The sequence below is a fragment of the Pituophis catenifer genome, unplaced genomic scaffold, assembly GCF_029215685.1.
Source record: "Pituophis catenifer annectens isolate HBS135680 unplaced genomic scaffold, rPitCat1.0.hap2 SCAF_1, whole genome shotgun sequence".
Classification (NCBI taxonomy): Eukaryota; Metazoa; Chordata; class Lepidosauria; order Squamata; family Colubridae; genus Pituophis; species Pituophis catenifer.
This window is the reverse complement of record NW_027256881.1, coordinates 306,366,690-306,386,578: the sequence shown is the minus strand read 5'-3', so window position 1 is coordinate 306,386,578 and position 19,889 is coordinate 306,366,690. Positions and strand designations below refer to the sequence as shown.

General features: G+C 36.3%; 1 protein-coding gene across 4 annotated transcripts in view; it reads left to right on the top strand.

Annotated features, from left to right (window-relative positions):
• The window catches only part of TTC7B (tetratricopeptide repeat domain 7B), a 108,506-nt gene that overhangs the window by 65,940 nt on the left and 22,677 nt on the right, over window positions 1-19,889 (top strand). For 2 of the 4 annotated variants that reach the window (XM_070941276.1, XM_070941300.1), the window contains 4 exons: window positions 118-285; window positions 2,949-2,999; window positions 7,758-7,898; window positions 18,951-19,153. In XM_070941276.1, coding sequence (XP_070797377.1) covers window positions 118-285; window positions 2,949-2,999; window positions 7,758-7,898; window positions 18,951-19,153 — 563 coding nt within the window. The remainder of the gene's footprint in view (window positions 1-117; window positions 286-2,948; window positions 3,000-7,757; window positions 7,899-18,950; window positions 19,154-19,889) is intronic. The other 2 variants (XM_070941283.1, XM_070941291.1) reach the window with 2 other exon arrangements.

Sequence of the window (19,889 nt, the reverse complement as noted above, 5' to 3'; positions counted from 1 at the left end):
CCATTTAATAATAGCTAAGTGGGCTATACATTTCTTTCTTTCCTGGCCTCCATTAATTTATCCATTCATATTTTATTCTTGGCATTTTCTTTATAATTTTTCTCTTTCACTTTTTAGCTTCTGATTCCTCTACATCTTCATCTCTCTCAAGGACAGAATCTCTCCTCCACCTGTTTATGTCTCCTCAGTCTCCTCACTCACCTCCCAAAACTGATTCCTTTGTCTGGCCCCATGCAGCCAATCCATCTTGTGACCACGTTCCTGGGCCCTGCGAACCTTCATTCTGTAAACAGATTTCCTCTTTCTGATGATAGGTGTTAGCTTGCTCTTTTGGTGCTTCTGATAATCTCTAACTGCTAAGCACAAATTGCACTGAAATTTGCAATTTGGCATAAATACAATTTATGGATTACGTATTTGACTTTTTTAAAAAAGAAGTTTTTAAAAAAAGGTTTATCACCAAGGCATTTGAGAGCATTGAGTGGATTCAACTAGATACCCTCTCAAATTGGCTTTCCCATCTAGCAGCTAGGAAGGCTTTACTTTAAAGAATCCACTAGGGGGCTCCATTGTCTTCTTGATAAGATAGAGCAAGTGTTGGCATAAGCTATTGCTCTGGCCAGTGGCACCTGCTAGCACAGCATTTCTAACCATCTGCTTTATTAGGGTTGGTTCTCAGATCTAATGGCATGCAAAAAGAGAAATTGTTGTGCCCATTACTGAAAACACTGCATCTAATTCCAACTGATAGATCTGAGGGCCATTTTGTTAATAAAAGCTTAGATAGAAAGACACAATATTTTTGCTGTGACTCAAAACATGCAAAATATAAATCTGGAAAAGCTCTTATATTAGGGATTAAGATTTAAGGGATGCACCGTGTCAAAAACCCAGTGTGCTACAATGGGAAGCAAATTTTAAATTTGCTTGTTCCAAATGTGTCAGTTTTGTTTGATGTAATTGGCAGAGAGGGACAGCATTGTTTTGTTGTTTTTTTATGCTGCATCTTTTCATAAAGTGGAGTATCTCCTGCATGATTACGAACACAGAGGTTTCCTTTAAATTGCTTTTAGATGCTACATTTTTAGTAGCTTTACTACTTGATAGTTTCTTATTCGAAATAATAAAACTGATTGAAGCATTTTAAATATAATTGGTAATAATTTTCATTCCTGGACATTTCATCCATGTTATCCTGGCAAGATTTGAGGATGAGCTATTAAAATTGATTTAATCTGTTCATTTGACTAAAGAAACATGAACAAATCATCTCTAGGATAGAAATAAATGACAGAGGTTAGTAAGTGGTTAGCAGATGTATATAAATCATGTTGTTGTATTCAAATGAACTTTGAATTATTAGTTTTTGTGCACTTATATCAATGCTTTTGCTATTCCCATTTGCCTGTTTATTCGTACATTTTGTTAATGCATTTTCTTCATTAAAACATTTTGCAGTTCTTAAATGCATTACATATAAGAAAATAATAAACTGATATGGAAGAATTCTAACCATACCACTTGAGTCTGCAAGTCCAAAAATAAAGAAAACATACCTTTAAGAATACTATGCAGTCAATTTTCATCATGCTGATTTCTCACATGCAGCAGTTATTGTGGTTATTGTGTTTAGTTTTTAAATGGGGAAACATTGAAAAGAAGGATTTCAGATTTTCCTCTCTAATCTAAAATGATATAGTTCAGAATATTGTTATAATCTGTAATTAGAGAGCTATTTTTTGTAAAGGATAAGTATCAGAACTGAGCTTCATCGGATGAGTGATCATGTATAAGAATTAATTAAATTAAGAGTGTAAATTGAACATTTCTGGGATTACTTTTCTCCTGAAAACTAAAGAAATTAAATTTGTTTTTATTTCAACAAATACTAATGACTAAGAAATTTAGTAGATAGTCTCATTTTTAAAAAATAATAATAATACGTAAATGCTTCAAATCTAAATTATTTTGAATTCAGAAAAGGGCCATTCTGAGTTATAAACAGTGCTTTTAAGTTTAAAATGAATTGTTCTGTGTTTTAAACAGTTTTGACCAATTTAGAAGTGAATTTGCATACGTGCAAAATAATTGTTTTGAATTCATAACACTATTGGACACCAAAACAGTATTATAAATTGTAGTCCAAGTAGGTTGAAATATTTTAATTTAGGGTAGCCAATAAGTCAAGGTCCTTTTACAATAATAATAATAATAAAGAAACACTAATTTAGAAGTGAGCTGCAAATTATCCAGCTCCTATGAAATTCTCAGTAATCATTTGAACTCTGTAAAAAAAATGCCCTGTTAGGGTTAAATGTGTATTCTCCTTGTTAGATTCTATTCTGCCTTGTCCTGAAAGTAACAGAATAACAGAAAAAGAGTTTGAAGGGATTTCAGAGGTCTTCTAGTCCAACTCCCTGGTTAGGCAGGAAACGCTACACCACTTCAGACAAAGGGTTGTCCAATCTCTTCTTAAAAACTTCCAGTGTTGGGGCATCCACAACTTCTGGAGGCAAGTTGTTCCACTGATTAATTGTCCTAGTTGTCAGGAAATTTCACCTTAGTTCTAGCTTGTTTCTCTCCTTAATTAGTTTCCATCATGTGATTTGTGTAGCACAACAGTGTTTTCCCTTTAAGTTCAGATGAATAAAAATGGTCCAAGTCCTCTCTGGCTTTTTAATAAATGTATTTATTGTTTCTCTATGTTGCATTTGTACAGTATATTAATGTGGCCTGAAAGAGGGTTAATAACTTAAATACTTCAATATCACTATTAAAATTTTGTCTGATTTGAAGTCCATATGTGCAATGTTCAAAATCCTTTGGAAAACAAGAAAACTGGCTTACAGTTTGAAGGTTATCAGAAGTGTAATTGCATTTGTGTAATTCTATTTTATAGCTGTTATTTTTTTGTGATTTTAATTTGTGGTTTGATCTGTTGTTTAAAGGCAACCCTCCAGATGCTTACTTTCATGGTTTTTTCTCCCTTTTTTCAGTTTGTAAGTAGCATTTACTATATAGGTCTATTATTAAATTTCTAAAGATTTAGTAGTAACACTCTCCCTTCACCACAGAATGTAAATGTTGTCCATTCGCCATGGAAGTTGACATTGTGCAAAGCAAGGCTGTTGCTCTAGACCCATTCAAGTTACCCCGAGGCTGTAATCCTATGAGATCTGAATGCACTTATCTAGTCACTTGGTTTCAGTTATTAAAGAGGCAGTATTAATTTCTGGAGGGCTCCACATGAATACATTTTGGATAAAGGAGTTAATCCTTGGATAGTCATTGATGTACTTTATAAGCAGCCATATTTATGTATCATTGCAGTGATTTTTCCAGCTCAGTTGGAAGTTGAATGACATTCTAGCTCCTTAGCTAATAGGAATAAACGAAGCTAATCAAGAAAAAAAATCTAAATTCAAAAATTTAAGCAGCCAAAAATTTAAAACTACAGTTCTTTAAGAAAATTATTTTTGTTTGATACTTACAAGTGATCTGAAATCTTTAATACATTGTAACTTTTAGCTACCTTTTCTGATCCTATTAGTTTATTATATTGAGTTCGATTTGTGCCTAATTAATTGTTGAGTTTCATGGAAAAATTTCATGGAACAAATAATATTAATAATTGATAGAGCAGAAAGCCAAAGTTTCACTTCTATTTCACCTATTTTCAAAAAAATCCAGAAGCATTTTAATATATTGGGAGTGAGAGATGTGCAGTTGAAATAAAGTCATATCAGATTTGTCCATAAGTACATATGTCTATTTTATCTAGTCCTGCAGAAGATACTGTCTCTTAGTCTAGACAGTGATTTGCTTGCACTGGCATACAGATCTCTGCATGCTCCACATTTTGGTGTTTCTACATGCTTTGAAGCCTGCTTTTTCTTTCTGTTTTAATTTATGTGCATGTGGATTTTAATATGTTTTTACATTGCATGGTTTTGCTTAATTCCAATTATTTTCATCTTTTAAACTAAAACATTATCATGACATTTAATTGAAAAGTAACTTTTCATCTTGTAGCAAGGAAGGAAAGAGCCTCTGGAAATAGTGATAAATTCATTTTAAAACAATGTTATTTCTCATAAGCCATCAAGGACAGGGGCACAGTAGAACAGAAACTGTTCTTTTTTCCTTCTACCTAACTTTTCGAAAACAAAACCACCTGTCTTCCCAAATTCTTACAATTTCAGTATTATTCACCTTTTCACAGTGACAAGCTTCCATATTATTTTTTCAAATTATGGCATATTCTTGTTTAATTAAAGGAATTTAAAATAATTCATTCATTCTGATGCACGGCCATGTCCAAGAGAATGCAGTGGTATCTCAGTAACAGTAATAATTCCTCAAATAGATATAAGATAAAATATTAAATAATACTCCAGTACTATCTTCTCCAACCTTTTCTTCAAATCCGTTTTAAGGTGTAGAATAGAAGTTTAGGGTTTTGACATACCTCAAGCTATGTTGGATTTCCATAAATTTCTATCCAACCACTGTTTGGGACTGTTTCCAACTATATATAGATATATGCATCCAGGTACACCAGACTGTCTGGATTATATAATCAGTCCTCAATTGGTTCCATTCTGATTTTTCCTCTTTCATTACTGCAACTCTGTAAGAGAGGCCAGAAATAAATGTTTGTTTGTATGTTTGTTTGTTTGGGAGTGAACTTGTAGGCTCTTCATAGGACCTGTGGCTTACCAGCTATTGATCTTGCATATTTAAACATACACATTTTCAATTGTAAAAATTTGTACAAATCTGCTTATTGGGCCAAATTTATATACATGTCTGTCAAAAAATAAAAGAATAGTATAGTATTGAAATAACAATAGATGTTTTGTGTGTCAAGAATGTGTGGTTACAATGTTAGAGAAATTGAGAGTATACAGTATACCAGTGTAAATTGTAAACATAACAGTCCTGGCTTATAAATACAGTTGGTAATTTATTATTTATTTATTTATTTTTATTTATTTAAATTTATATACCGCCCTTCTCCCAAAGGACTCAGGGTGGTGAACAGCCAAAGGTAAACACACAGAATACAAAAATTTAAGAACAGTTTAAAAAACATATTAAACAATTTTGGCCCAACAATTAAAATACCCCTTTTAAAATTAAAATTAAGCAATTGGAGAAGTTAGGCCAGCCCGGCGGAAAGTACGTAAATCCGGAATCCTCCGTATCTCCGGGGGGAGCTCGTTCCAGAGGGCAGGTGCTCCCACAGAGAAAGCTCTCCCCCTGGGGGCCGCCAATCAACATTGTTTGACCGATGGCACCCTGAGGAGCCCCTCTCTGTGGGAGCGTACTGGTTGGTGGGAGGCTCTTGGTGGCAGAAGGCGGTCTCGTAGGTACCCAGGTCCTAAGCCATGGAGCGCTCTAAAGGTGGTACCAACACCTTGAATCACACCCAGAGAACCGCCAGAAGCCAGTGCAGCTCGCGCAGGAGAGGTGTTACATGGGAGCGCCATGAGTTGGGATAATATATTTGAGAGCCTTTAGAACAAATATTCCCATCTTTCTACCCTTTCTTGCCTTAATTGTAGTTAAGCGTTATAAAATATCAATGTGGAGAAGGATAACTAGGGTTAGGGTTACCTAGTCATAGGGAAATCTTATTACTTGAATTAATGTTGGTAATAGTATAAGGTTCAAATGCTGTTGAGCAGGACAAATATGTCAGTCTTTCTCATTCTCCTTTTCTAGCTGTCCCTTTTTCAATATTCCTGTTCAATATATATGAAAAGCCTAAAGTATGTGGTAACTAAGATCCATAGTGCTTAAGTGGAAAACAGATGCCCTCTGCCCGCCTAAAAAGTTTTCAAAGGCCCAGAGACTTTCCAAAATACAGGAGGCAGTTTGTGGCAATTCACCATAGGGAGGTGTCCCAAGAATGTGGCTGCAATTGTACAGCTTAAGCCCTACCTCCCTTTTTATATGAGTTGTAATATAAGGCATGTGAAGGAAGGAAAGCCAGCATCTTGACTTTTTTTTAATGCCCCCTTTGTGTACCACGTTATTAGCTAGAAAGAACTTGAGTAAAACAAGATGATCAAGTCCTGAAAATATACTGTGTAAGAACAGGTTTTGAATTAAAGCTCTTGAATATATGTGAAAAGTCCTCCCTCAGTGCTGATCTCTAAGATTAACCCTGACCACATTTATTAAAGTCAGTTCTGTTGAAATAAATGTTGCTGACTTTCAGATATATTTATGTAAGATCCGGATGTAGGAGTGTGAAATATATTTTTAAAAACCTGAAAGGAATACATGAAGTATGGATGAAATTCCTGCAGCATTTCTTTGGAAGCTGCATGTTTCAGTCTTGAATATTACAGACCTCTTCTACCTTAACCAATTGTATAGCAAACAGAAACTAAATGGATAATGTTTTCCCCTAATGAATGTAAGGAACAGTTTCAGCTGCATATAGCTAAAAAGACAAAAATCAAAAGCACTTGCCATGACTGATTGTATGACTCAGACAAGAAAGCCAATAACTCCAGCCAGACATATTAGTCTGTGGTGTCTAATACAACTATCCGTAAACATATACCATTACTTTGTGAAGAAAAACGGTAAATTTAGTTTCAAAATTCCCATCAAGAAAACCAGAGAAGGTGATAAGATTGCCATAGCTCAACAAAGAAGGAATTTATCTTTGTTTTCTTCTTACTTCACTTTTCACTTAAATTCTTTGGCAACCTAAGCTTTTTTGGAATGTGCCTATGTGCTATACTTGTAGAATCTAATAAGTGCCATGAACATTTAAAGAGATGTACTAAGTCTGTTACATAATTAGAAACTGCAGCAAAAATTTCTATATTCTACATGCATTGTGAGAGCTGATGATAATTTGGCACTATCTTGTGCACTGAAATATGATTAGTCATTAAAAAAAATTGACAAATGGTAACAAATGAGGTGATATCAAGATCTAATAGCTCTGAATCAGCTTTTTTATATACTCCAACTCATTTTGGATGAACTGTCCATTTTGTTTACTTTTCTAACTGCTGCTAGTGTTGTTGATAGGTGAACTTTATAATTTATACCAATGGTTCTCAACCTTTTCTTCACTAAAGACCCCCTTTAAATACCTTTCGTGGCCCCAGACCATAGCCCCGGACCAGAAAGACTTAACCCAAGATTTAAATCATAGCATTTCTTCAAGCCTTCATGGAGCCCCTGTGACAATATTGTGGCTTCCCAGGGTTTCACGGACCACAGGTTGAGAATGACTGATTTATGCCATTGGATTTCTTTTAAGGGAAACGTTGAGGCTACTTCCCGTGTAATACATTGGTTTTTTTTTTTCACTCTTAATTATCAAATTATCCATTTTGCTGGGAAAAAAATCACAAAGACTTGCATTAAAGAGCAAGTAAACGAAATTATCATACAGTGTTATTGCACACCCTCTGGGCCTTAGCATTTGTGTACTCACAAATTTACTCACTTCTACTTGACAGCTAAAAACCTTTGTGTTTCCCAATGGCTGCTCCAGTCTCATTTGTCATTTCCACTAGTAGCCTTTTAACATAGGTTCACCAGCACTAACCTCCTAATGAAGTTTTTTTTAAAAAGTCTTACATGTGCCCTGAAGTATAGGTTTTGGGGATTTATAACAGTTTTACCTTACACAGAGTTAAAATGAAGAATTTAGAACCTACATGTGAGAGCTTGCATCTTTGTCCCTTTCTCCTGAAATCAATTACTTGTCATTCCTTTCATAGGTTCGGTCCATGCGACATCAATAGCAGCCTCTAGAGTGGAGCAGGCACTATCAGAGGTGGCTTCATCTTTGCAGAGTAGTACTCCAAAGCAGGGTCCTCTGCATCCTTGGATGACTTTGGCTCAGATCTGGCTTCATGCAGGTAATGGGACAGAGCAGTTGTTTCTTCTTCCCTATTAGCCCCTGGAAACTCTTTGCTGCATTCGGCAGGCCAGAATGTTTTATTGGATGTCAGCATAAAAACGCTGCTTAGAAGGATGCTTTTTCAGAATGTGGCATTTTGATTCATTTGAAGACAAGAACACAGCAATGCTTAATTTATGAAAACTGCGGATTAGAAGAAGGGAGCATTTAGTATTTAACAAGCTTGTCAGAAGGTTGACTCTCCCTGATTTTTTCCCCAGCCGCTGGCCAGAAGATGTTAAGGCATGGAAATGTAAGATGTCACACTGAAAATTAGGTGTGACATTATTTTCATGAACTTTAAAATGGCATTACTCAAGAAATATGTAGTTGGGACAGAAAGCAGCAGCTTTGGCAGAAAAGATAAATGCCACCTGAAAAATGTATCTTTTAAAGTGTTTTCTCAAAATGCATCAAAGGATAAAAATCACTAAAATAGTTTTGGGAGAATTTTTGGGGAGGATATATATGTTTTATGGGGATAAATTAGTAGTTTAATTGAGAATTTTAGAAAGAATTTCTGGCCATATCTTAATGCTTGGCTAATTTAGGTTTATATAAAATTGATCACTGCAGACAGGACAAAAATGTTCTCTCCTATGAGTAATAGCTACCAGTATATATATTCAGGAGCTCCAATAGTCTAATTTCAAAAATGCTATTTTTGATATAGTATGCTAGAAATGATATGTAATACTAGTAAGCTAATACTTATTAGCTTTCTAAAGAGAATAGTGTGTGGGAAAATAAAAGCAATCCCCGATTAACAGTTGGAACTGGTAAGGCAATAGATGATTAATCAGGTATCTACTCTGTCAAAGGCAGGCCCATCTATGCATATTTACATTAGGCAGTTCACGTTGAGCTAATGTGAAATAATGGACTTTGTGAAGCTAAGTAAGGGCTCCCATTAGTCCACTTCAGATAATAATATCATTTCAAGGATTGTTAAAGTGGAAGAGTGGAGCATTTATACTTGTTTGAAGGTAGTAAAAATGCTATTGCTAGCTTGCTTGCTAGCTAAATAGATACATAGATGATAGGTAGATAGATGCATAGATACATAGATGATAGATAGATAGATGGATGATAGATTATGGATATTATGTAATTTTTACATAAAAAATTTTTTAGAGAGGGCTGTAGAAGCACTGCGAAGCAGTATATAAATCTAAGTGCTATTGCTATTGAACGGTCACTAAATAAATGGTTGTAAGTTTGACAACTACCTGTATCAAATTGATTGATTGATTGATTGATTGATTGATTGATTGATTAGATTACCATGGGTGCTAAGTAATAAAACAGTTACTGGTGCTGATCAAATATAAACATTTTGTATCATTTTATATCTATGTACACAAGTTAGGCAAAAAGCTGAAACCTGCTTGTTTTATAAATATATAAAGAAACCTGCTCTAGGACCTAAAAGGACCATGAGCATTTGGTAATTAGACCTCTTAGTTTTTCCCTATCTTAAATCCTGTTAAACACTATTTTTAAATACTTCCAGAGTGACAGGGTTTATAGTAATGCTTTCTATGAAAGTATTATTCCCTTCCACTCCTATGACAGCAAACATATTTTTGCCTTTCCTGTGACGGCCTTTACCAACTGGTTGCTGGGCATAACTAATTATTTCTGAGAAGCTAAATGTATTGTCCTAGTAGTACAAGCAATCCAGAATGCTCCATGAATTCTTCATGTGGAATAGCCGTTTTATCCACCTGTAATCCTTGGAGACTTGAATCTCATTTGCCTTTAACTTAATGGTGTTTTACAAAGTTAAAAACATAAAAACAGAGCAGAGACATCAGTAAAAGATTCTGTTAAATATATTGTTCATTTAAAATGGAGGTAGCAAGTAGGAACCAGCATTTGTTGAAATTAAAATACTTTGCTAACCAGTGGCTGGAACATCTTCAACAAGGAAACTAGATGTACTTTTCTGACAAGGGTTGCTGAGAAGACATCCTTCTTGCCAGGTTTCTACTATGTTTATTTTTTATTTGATTTATATCCTACCTTTTGTAAATAAGAGGTTACGGCAATGCACATAGTGTTCTCTCCTGGTCCCCCCCTCCCACAACAGCAAATGTCTGAAAAATAAGTTGGACTGATAGAGAGTAAGTGGCCTAGAGTTACCCAGTGACTTTCCATGGCCATTAATAAACTAGAACCTGGACCTTTGTGCTCTCAGTCCAACATCTTAATTTCGGTTGGCAGATCAGAAAGAAGGCCTTTGCCAAACAGCTTAAAACAGGGTGATTTGTATGGAAAACTGCAGTCTAATCAGTGAAAACCAACCTTTGAATTATGCCCAGAAATAGATTTGTAAACAGTAACGTTTCTTCATCTGTTAGGTGTTATAAATTTAACATTATTTTGTGTATTAAAAAATATATTAGTAAATTCTGGATTTAATGCTGAATTCATGCATTCAAATTTTGTTAATCATGGGAGGAGTATAATTGAAAATATAACCTAGAGTTATCAAAACGTCTATATTTTTCTTTTGAAACACCAATATTATAACATGAAAGTTTTTCAGAATACATGTACACTCTATGATTTGTTTCCTTCATTGAAGCATAAAAGGATTACCTTATTTTATATATATATTGTATATAACTAACTGATTTTTTAAAAAAATACAAGATTAAAAGATCAAGTTGGACAGCAAGTAAATTTAATAAATAAATAAACAGAAAAAGAAAAAAGCTCAAAAAATAAAAAGAAAAAAGTAAGAAAGAAAAAGAATGACATGACTTTCTGTGGTATAGATACGAATAAAGAAAATAGCATCAAATTCTTATTCTAAGATTAACATATTTGATTTTTTTCTAGCATATAATATATTGATCATTGTACTGTTACTTCATTGTCATCAATTTAGGAGAGCATATTAATAATAACAAACAAGGAAAATTTATTATATTTGTTAATTACTGTAATTCTTAATTCTGCTGCCATTGTGCTTTGTTTCAATAAAGAAACAACCAGGGCAGATACTATCATTATCATCATCATCTAATAAACTTGTAGGTTGCCCAATTCTCACTGATGCTGGGCAGCTCACATGAGTGACAGTTCTCTCTTTGTAATGGACGATGTGATTCCTCTAAGTCAGGGGTGTCAAACTCATGTTGTCACAGTGGCATCACGTGACGTATCGGGACTTTTTTCCCCTTCGCTAAACCGGGTGTTGGCGTGGCCAGTTCATGATTCATCTAGCTGTGGGTTGGGAGTTTTGACAGCCCTGCTCTAAGTCCCAATGTAGCCCTCTATTTTTAAAAAAATGATTCTGCATATTGGAGAAGTCTGTATCTAGATAGGTAAACCAACATATAAATGGGTATGTATGAGAGCCCCATGCTCTCTACATGGGGCTCCCCTTGAAGAGCACTCGGAGGCTCCAACTGGTCCAGAATGCGGCCGCGCGGGGGATTATGGGAGCGACACGGCGCACCCATGTAACACCGCTCCTGCGTGAGCTGCACTGGCTCCCGGTGGTCTTCTGGGTGCGATTCAAGGTGCTGGTTACCATCTTTAAAGCGCTCCATGGCTTAGGACCTGGGTACTTACGAGATCACCTTCTGCCACCGATAGCCTCCCACCGGCCAATACGCTCCCACAGAGAGGGACTCCTCAGGGTGCCGTTGGTCAAACAATGTCGACTAGCGATCCCCAGGGGGAGAGCCTTCTCTGTGGGGGCACCTGCCCTCTGGAATGAACTGCCCTCGGAAATTCGTATGATCCCTGACCTACGTACCTTTCGCCATGCCCTTAAGACTTTACTATTTCAATAGGCTGGGCTGGTTTAAGAATGAATTTTAATGGGAGTTTTAGTTTTTAATATAGGGCCAAATTATTTAATATGTTTTAAACTGTTTTTTAAATTTTATGGATATATGTTTTATTGTGGCTGTACACCGCCCGGAGTCCCTCGGGAGAAGGGCGGTATAAAAATTTAAATAATAAATAAATAAATAATAAATATTCAAAAAGGCTTGGTGACTCAAAGCAGCAAATAGCTCTTTTTGGTCCCTGTCTAATTCTTCTTGCATCAACTTTGAATAAACTTTGAATAAATATTGTGGCATAGTAGAAACAATCAGATAGGAGAGGAGAGCTTAAACTACTCATCCGTGAAGCTCATTAGCTGATCACTAATATAGTTGCTAAGATTCTAGAAATATACTAGTCAAAGAGGATTAACAGGATTGGGAAACCTATGTTTCACCCTCAGAAACCTACAATATTGTGACATCAAAATTCAGTGGTAAGCTGTCAAACTACAATGGCTTAAATTTGTACTTTAAAAAGAGCAGTGAAACAAATGCATTAAATATCCAATAGGTGTGTGTGGGTGTGTGTGTAATATATTATAAGGGTTATGTATGAATATTCAAGCCATGCCCACTGCTGTAGTGTCATAAAGTCATTGCTATATTCTATGAAATCCTGGGAGGAAAAAGAAGACTGTGGAGTCCTTGGCACTCTGCACTTGGTTACTTGTTTGAAAGAAGAAGAATTTGCTAAAAAGAAATAGGAGTGTTCAGTTTTTCAGGAGATCAGATTCTTTCAGGAGAAAGTAAGAAAGCTTATTTTCTCCAGCATTAACTCTCCAGAGCTTCTGAAAAAAATCATCAGTTCCATGGAATATTCAACTTGTTCCAGCACCTTATAAAATAAATATTTCCCAAAAGATTCAGAGAAGTAGACGGGAGATTCTATGCTTATAATGAATCAGGAATTACTTTACTGACAGTCAGTTTCTGGTCACTGACAATCACCAACCCGCAAGTAAAATTGCATTATATCTTTGTCCACAGTGATTAATCCAGGAGAGAAACAAACAGAAAACCTGTTTGCAGAGAGGTAAAAGGACAAGTATCATTTTAAAAAGTTCCTTAAAAATATTTAAGTACAAGTAGTCCTCGACTTACTGAAAATTCAATAATAATAATTATTAATTACCACATAATTATGACCACAGTTGAGCCCAAAATTTCTGTTATTAAATAAGACATTTGTTAAGTAAGTTTTGCCCAGTTTTATTACCTCAGTTGTTGTGAATCACTGCAGTTGATAAATTAGTAACAATTGTTAAATGAATCAGGCTTCCCCATTGACTTTGTCAAAAGGTTGCAAATGATGATCACATGACCCCAGGACACAGCAATGGTCATAAGTATGAACCAGTTGCCAAGCATCTGAATTTTGATCTCAGGATCAACGGGATGCTACAAAGGTTGTAACTGTGAAAAACGATCATGTCACTTTTTTCAGTGCCATTGTTATCTTTGAACGGTCACTAAATGAACTGTTGTAAGTTGAGTACTACCTGCACTAATCTTCTTTTGCTATCCTAGATTTCATTTTAAAAAACCCACTCCATGACAATTGTTTCATCTCATCTCCCACTCAGTTACAAATATATGTTGCTTTTCTGTATCCTTAAACTGTCCACCGTGGACCTCACCCCATTCCTGAGAGGTCCGTAAAGGGGGCGTGCATAAGCGCAACAGCATGCCTACCATTCCTGTCCTACTGTCCCCATTTATTTGTATTCATTTCTTTCATTCATGTCCATGTTCATATTTATACCTGCTATCTTGTACATGTTTGACAAACAAACAAATAAATAAATAAAACCTGTCACATTTATCTTGACTTTGAAAGTTTATTCTTGTCTAACCACATATTTAAAGATACAGCACAATTATACCTCAGTGATAAATTACATAGAATATGAGATCTGTCATTTGTTTTCCCAACAGTTTAAAATTTACCTTAAAGCAGAATTTGATAATACTGGAATCATGCTAGGCAGGAGTTCATATGATATTCTAGATATAATTAGCCGTCAGTTGCTGTTATTATTACACAGTGGAATCAAAAGGTGACAGGTGAGGTGACTCCATTCATGGCAAATTAATTCACAAGAAAAGTGGACAAAACAGAATACAAAGACTAGCTTGTCATCATTCAGAATTCAAAATAAGGTTTGTGGTCTGCAATAGTTTAATTTAGTTTAGTTTAATTTATTTATATTTATATGCTGCCCTTCTCTCGAAGGACTCGGGGCGGCTCACAAAGATAAAACAATTAAACAGTAAAATTACAACTAAAATACTCAATTAAACTCCCCAAAAGATTAGTTAAAACTCCCATCAGATCAGCAAATTTGTTGGAAAAGCCATGTCTTCAGGTCAGTGCGGAAAGAGCAGAGTTCGGGGGCCATCCGGAGCCCAGTGGGTAAACCATTCTAGAGGGTCGGTGCACCCACAGAGAACGGCTTCATCCTGGGCGCCATCAGCCGACATTGTCTGGCCGATGGGACCCGGAGAAGGGCAATCCTATGTGAGCGCACTGGGCGGTTGGAGGCAGGCAGAAGGTGATCCTGCAAGTACCCCGGGTCTATGCCATGAAGGGCTTTATAGGTAAGTACCAGCACCTTGAAGCAGATCCAAAGGACCACCGGTAACCAGTGCAGCTCGCGCAGGAGAGGTGTAATACGGGAGTAACGGGAAGCCCTCATAACAACCAGTGCGGCCACATTCTGGACCAGTTGGAGCCTCTGGGTGCACCACAAGGGCAGCCCCATGTAGAGGGCATTGCAGTAATCCAAACGAGAGATGAAGAGAGCGTGGGTGACTGTACGGAGAGCATCCCTGTCTGGGAAAGGGCACAACTGGCGCACCAAGCGAACCTGTGCAAAAGCCCCCCTTGTCACAGCTGTCAGATGGTCGACCAAGGACAGCCGCGAATGCAGGAGGATGCCTAGATTGCGAGCCTTTTCAGAGGGAGTGAGTAACTTCCCCCCCATCCGAAGTGATGGCAGCGCTAGACCATGAGATGCCGGTCTAACGCCCGAGTAAAGGGTGGGAAGTCTGTCTACTCTTCATATTTATTCCAGTTATGTAAAATATATCTATTTACCTCAAGAAAGTTAGTAGGCTTAAACTTTGAAAAGGAAAAAAAAAGATGGGATAGGATGGGACAGAACAGGATGGGCGGGACAAGGAGAGGAAAGTGAGTCTGACTACATTAAGGACTATCTGTGGCAATAAGAGTGGCAAAATACCAGTAGCTGTTCTGCTGCTTACATTTATAGTGACTTGGTCTCTATTGGGGGGGGGGAGTGCCCCTTGGAGTTATTGTTAGGCCATTGTAAGGATTATTTACGCTGTCTGGCAGATGGTCAATCCAATTCGCTGCACTTTAGATTCTGGTGAAGCAGGCTGAGGCACCTTGAATATGATTTAATACTATGATTTGGGATAAGTTTGAGTCAGTGACTCCTAAGGAGGTGAACAGAGTTCTCTGCTGTCAGCTCAGTCCTTCTACTGGATCCAGGTCTCCTGGGTCATGAAAGAAATGAAGGAGATGACCCACGGTTGGTTCCATGCTGTAGTTTCAATCACTGTGATAGAGGGGATGATGCACCCTCAAGAGGCTGTCCTTGGACCCAAAAATCTTCAATAACTATCAACTATCAATCAGTTCCCAATCTTCCCTTTCTGGGCAGGTTGTTGAAAAGATAGATAGTTGCAGCTGGTGAAACTCCTACAAGAAACAGCTTAACTAGACACATTTCTGTTAGGTTTCAATATTAGGATTTAATACTGAGACATCTTTGATCACACTTGTAAACAAACTGGCAGAGCATGGGGATGTCCATGCCCCACATAACATACTATATAGGGATCTTAGTGCATCTATCTTTGTGCTTCTTGAGCTCTTGGTGGATTTCAATACTTCTAAGCCAGCTTCATGGGTTGGGAATCCGGCGGGACCATTTTACTGCACTTCTTTCTTCAGAGACAGTTTGGTGGGTAGAGAGAAATTGTTCCCCAGGACCCCTTTTTGTAGGATACCTCAAGATTCTATTCTCCTCTACTTTTTAACATCTAAATGAAACTGCTGGGTGAGGTAATCTGCCAGTTTGGGTTCAGTAACATCAGTATGCCCAATGTATGATGATGATACCCAATAATGATAGTTGTATATTGCAACTCTTGGCCAGCCAAGTTAGCCTGTCGAGACTCTACCCCTCGACAGTGCAGGCAGGCTATGAAGTTTTTGACAGGGAGAATCTGTTTCCAACTTGATCAACCAAAACCAAATGCTGTGCGTGTTTGGGCTACCCAGATCTGAGGATATTTTATCTCTGGCCTTGTATATGGTAGAACTTCGCAATCCAGATTACTATGCAATTTAGGGCAGGTGGGCAGAACAGGTGGCCAGGAAGGCCTTTGCACAGCTTTATTTGGTGTCCCAAAGATACACCATTTCCTACATCAGGAGCTGTTCAGACTGTCACTTGTGCCCTCGTCACCTCACAGCTTGACTACCACAATGTAATCTATGTGAGGCTGACCTTGAAGACCATCCTGACACTTCAAATGATCCAAAATGTAGCAATGCAGGCAGTAATGGGAATGCCTTGCTATGTCCATATAACATTTTGCTTTGTGAGTGCACTGGTTGCCAGTGTATTACCAGGTGCAATTCAAATTGTTGGTTGCTACCTGTAAAACCTTATATGGCATATGGTCTAGTTACTTCAGGGATTGCCTGTTTCCCACAATGTCTGTCTGGTTGATCCAATCTGGCAGGATGGTGCTCTTTAGATGTCATCTGTTGGGTTTCCGAAAGTGTGTCTTCTCTGTAGCAGCACTTGCCTTGTGGAATGAGTTTCCCCCTGAGATTCAATTATTCTTCACCTTACTGGTGTTTTGAAGGACCTTGAAGAACGTGGTTCTTGGGCCAGGCTGTTAGTGAAAAAGAGTGAAGCCCTTTTCTTCTTTTTCTTTGTTCCTATCCAGGTTTGTTACATCTGCCATCTTTGTTCCTTTGTGTTGCTTTCTTGCTTTTAAATGTTTTTAACAATTTGTAAACCACCTAGATGAGGTCTGACTCTTGACCCATCAGGAGTCAGGCAAGATATAAGTATTAACAATAATAATTGCTGTGTTGTTGTTGTTGGTAGTAGTAGTAGCACCTGCTTAGATAGACAACATAGAGAAGATGTTAGCAGTGTTGGGACAGAAGCAACATCTGTTGAAATACAGTCATAAAGTATTGAAATCCGAGTGTGTTGTACATATTTTTTACATTGAGGAAGGAAAACATTGACAGGAAATAAAACAGTTTCTAATAGCTCTAAAAATTAACACCACTATAATAAAATGTGGACATAATTCAAACTGGGTTTAGAATTCTCGGCTGTTTATATTGCACATTTGTATGTTATGTATTTATTGTAATAGCTGCATATAAGTTTTTCTTTTAGGCTTCATCCATTTCCATATATGCGTTTAAAAAGGTCATCACACATTGTTTTAAAATTATTTTTACAAGCTGGGATCTTAAGAAAACTAGTCTAGTAATATCTGAGGAATTACATGCAGTTCTAAAAAAATGTGATGTTCCCTTTGAGCAATCAACATGCGTACCCCACTCCATAGCACAAACCATTTTTAAAAAATCTCTATACCCTGAGAGAAGAACAGCATTGAAACAATAATTTTACTAAAAACAAAGTTAAAGATTTCAGAACATGAATACTGCAGATATAAAAGAATCACAGTTGTTATATAATGCTTTAAAATGTTGACATCAGATCTTAAATAAAAATATCACCCTCTCCCTATTTTTAGTTATTCCTTTCATTATTTGATTGGGGTGGGAGGACTGCTGATACTACTTGGAGGGACAACAGATACTCTGCTATTTCAATGAATTAAATTTCTGGCCTCTGCAATAATGTGTCCGGTTTATCCTAGAATATTTTTTATGATTTTTTTTTTAAAGATACTAGAGCCAGAATAACTGATCTTCAATCAAAATTAGATACCAAAACATGTAGTTCTGTTTTTATAGCTTCAACATGATCAAATATATACAGGTACCCTGTTTCCCCTAAAATAAGACATCCCCTGACAATAAGCCCAATTGGACTTTTTAGTGCATGCACTAAAATAAGCCCTCCACCCCGAAAATAAGCCCTCCCCAAAAAATATTTAAACGCATGAGTAGCCGGTCCCCGCCATTTAATAAGATCTCCCCGAAAATAAGGCCAAGCGCTTATTTCAGGGTTCAAAAAAAATATAAGACAAGGTCTTATTTTCGGGGAAACACAGTAACTAGATAGATTAATTGGGCCCCCCTAAGTAATTGACTGTTACAAACTATGGGTCTGGGAGTTATTTTTCTTTTAACTTCTATCATATTTATTTTCTCTTTCTTCCACCAAACAATTTAAAAACTAATAAAAACATTACTAGGGAGCATCTGTCTGACAGATTAAGTACATTTTTAGATTACTTGATGAAAATTATTTTATTTAAAGAACATTAACTAAAATAAGACTAATATTTGGGATTCAGTTATTTATTTTCATGGAGGCAATAATCAGTTCATTTTCATGGAGACAAGAATGAATGATAATATATATTATGATAGAAATAAAAAAACGTGCATGCTTTTTAAAATTAATATGAAGAGAAGACTTTGAAGTTGGCAAAAGAACAATAACTTAAGAAGTAAAATATTCTAAAGGAAAAAGCCTTCCACAGTGTATGATGTTAAGCTAGACAATACTTTTTGCAATATTTCCTAGTTTCAAGCTGTGTCAAAATGCTGGAGTCCCATAACAGGTTATTTGAGACTCTTAGTTATTTAGCACATGTTTTAAAGTGCTGCAAGAAAATTTACTTTTGATACTAATAGTAATTGTAAGATTACAGTTCCTTTACAGTCACAGGCATATTTTATAAAAAATGGCAGGGGCCCTATAATCTGATGAGGAAAGGAGTAATGGTAGATCAATCATAAAAAGAGTGGGCAAACATGTTTTCCCATATCGTGAATGGCTTCTTGCCTATGACTGCTTTTTTACTGGAAGTAATTTTCTGGAAAGCTGAGTGACAGCAAGATAAAAAGCATTTATACTTGTGGGAAATTGTTCATTCTTTTTTCTTTCTCTGCTTCCTGTTTCCAGCTGAAGTATACATAGGAATTAGAAAACCTGCAGAAGCCACTGCTTGTACTCAGGAAGCTGCTAACCTCTTTCCTATGTCTCACAATGTTCTCTACATGAGAGGTCAGATAGCAGAACTTCGGGGAAATACTGATGAAGCCAAGCGCTGGTATGAAGAGGCCTTATCTATTAGTCCTACACATGTCAAAAGTATGCAAAGATTGGTAAGTTCAATTTATGCCGCATAATGTATAAAAAGATAGATTTATTGCTTAAAACACTATAGGAATATTTATCAATTCAATAATTAGAATGTATTCGACAACTGTAAAAATATATGTGGGATAAATTCTGTTAACATGAATTCTTGAGCCATTGGTATTTATCTGATCTGCAGTAGTTCTAATAACCACATTTAGAAAAGGAGAGAAACAAAATGTTTTTTAAATATGGTGATCTGTTTTATTAATGCTATAAAAATAAGAGAAAATATCTTATATATTTGAAATAAAATAATAACATTCTGTAGGAAATGGGCCCAGGGTTGTAAAACTGCAGCAGTTTCAAATTGTTCATTAATGTATTCATTTAGTGTAGTGTAATGTAATGTTCCGTTCTATTCTATTCATTGGGTATTTATTTTATCATATTAAAATCAATCAACTGAAATTAGAATAAAATACTAGCATGCCAACCATGGGTTTAATTTCACAATCCTGTAAATTGCTGGATATTCTCTGTGTTGTCTATATTCTATATTTCCCATGTATTTATAATTTCTTTTAAGAGTACATTATGAGTATTCTTGCTTTAGCTTGATGCCAGTTCATTTTCATAGTGCGAATAAACACTGTAAAAATTAAGAGGTCTTATAGTTATTACTTTATCTGCTTGCTCAGCACAGCTGAGATGAGACATCTCATTGCATGATTTTTTCTCATTGCAAATAGTTAGTTTCTA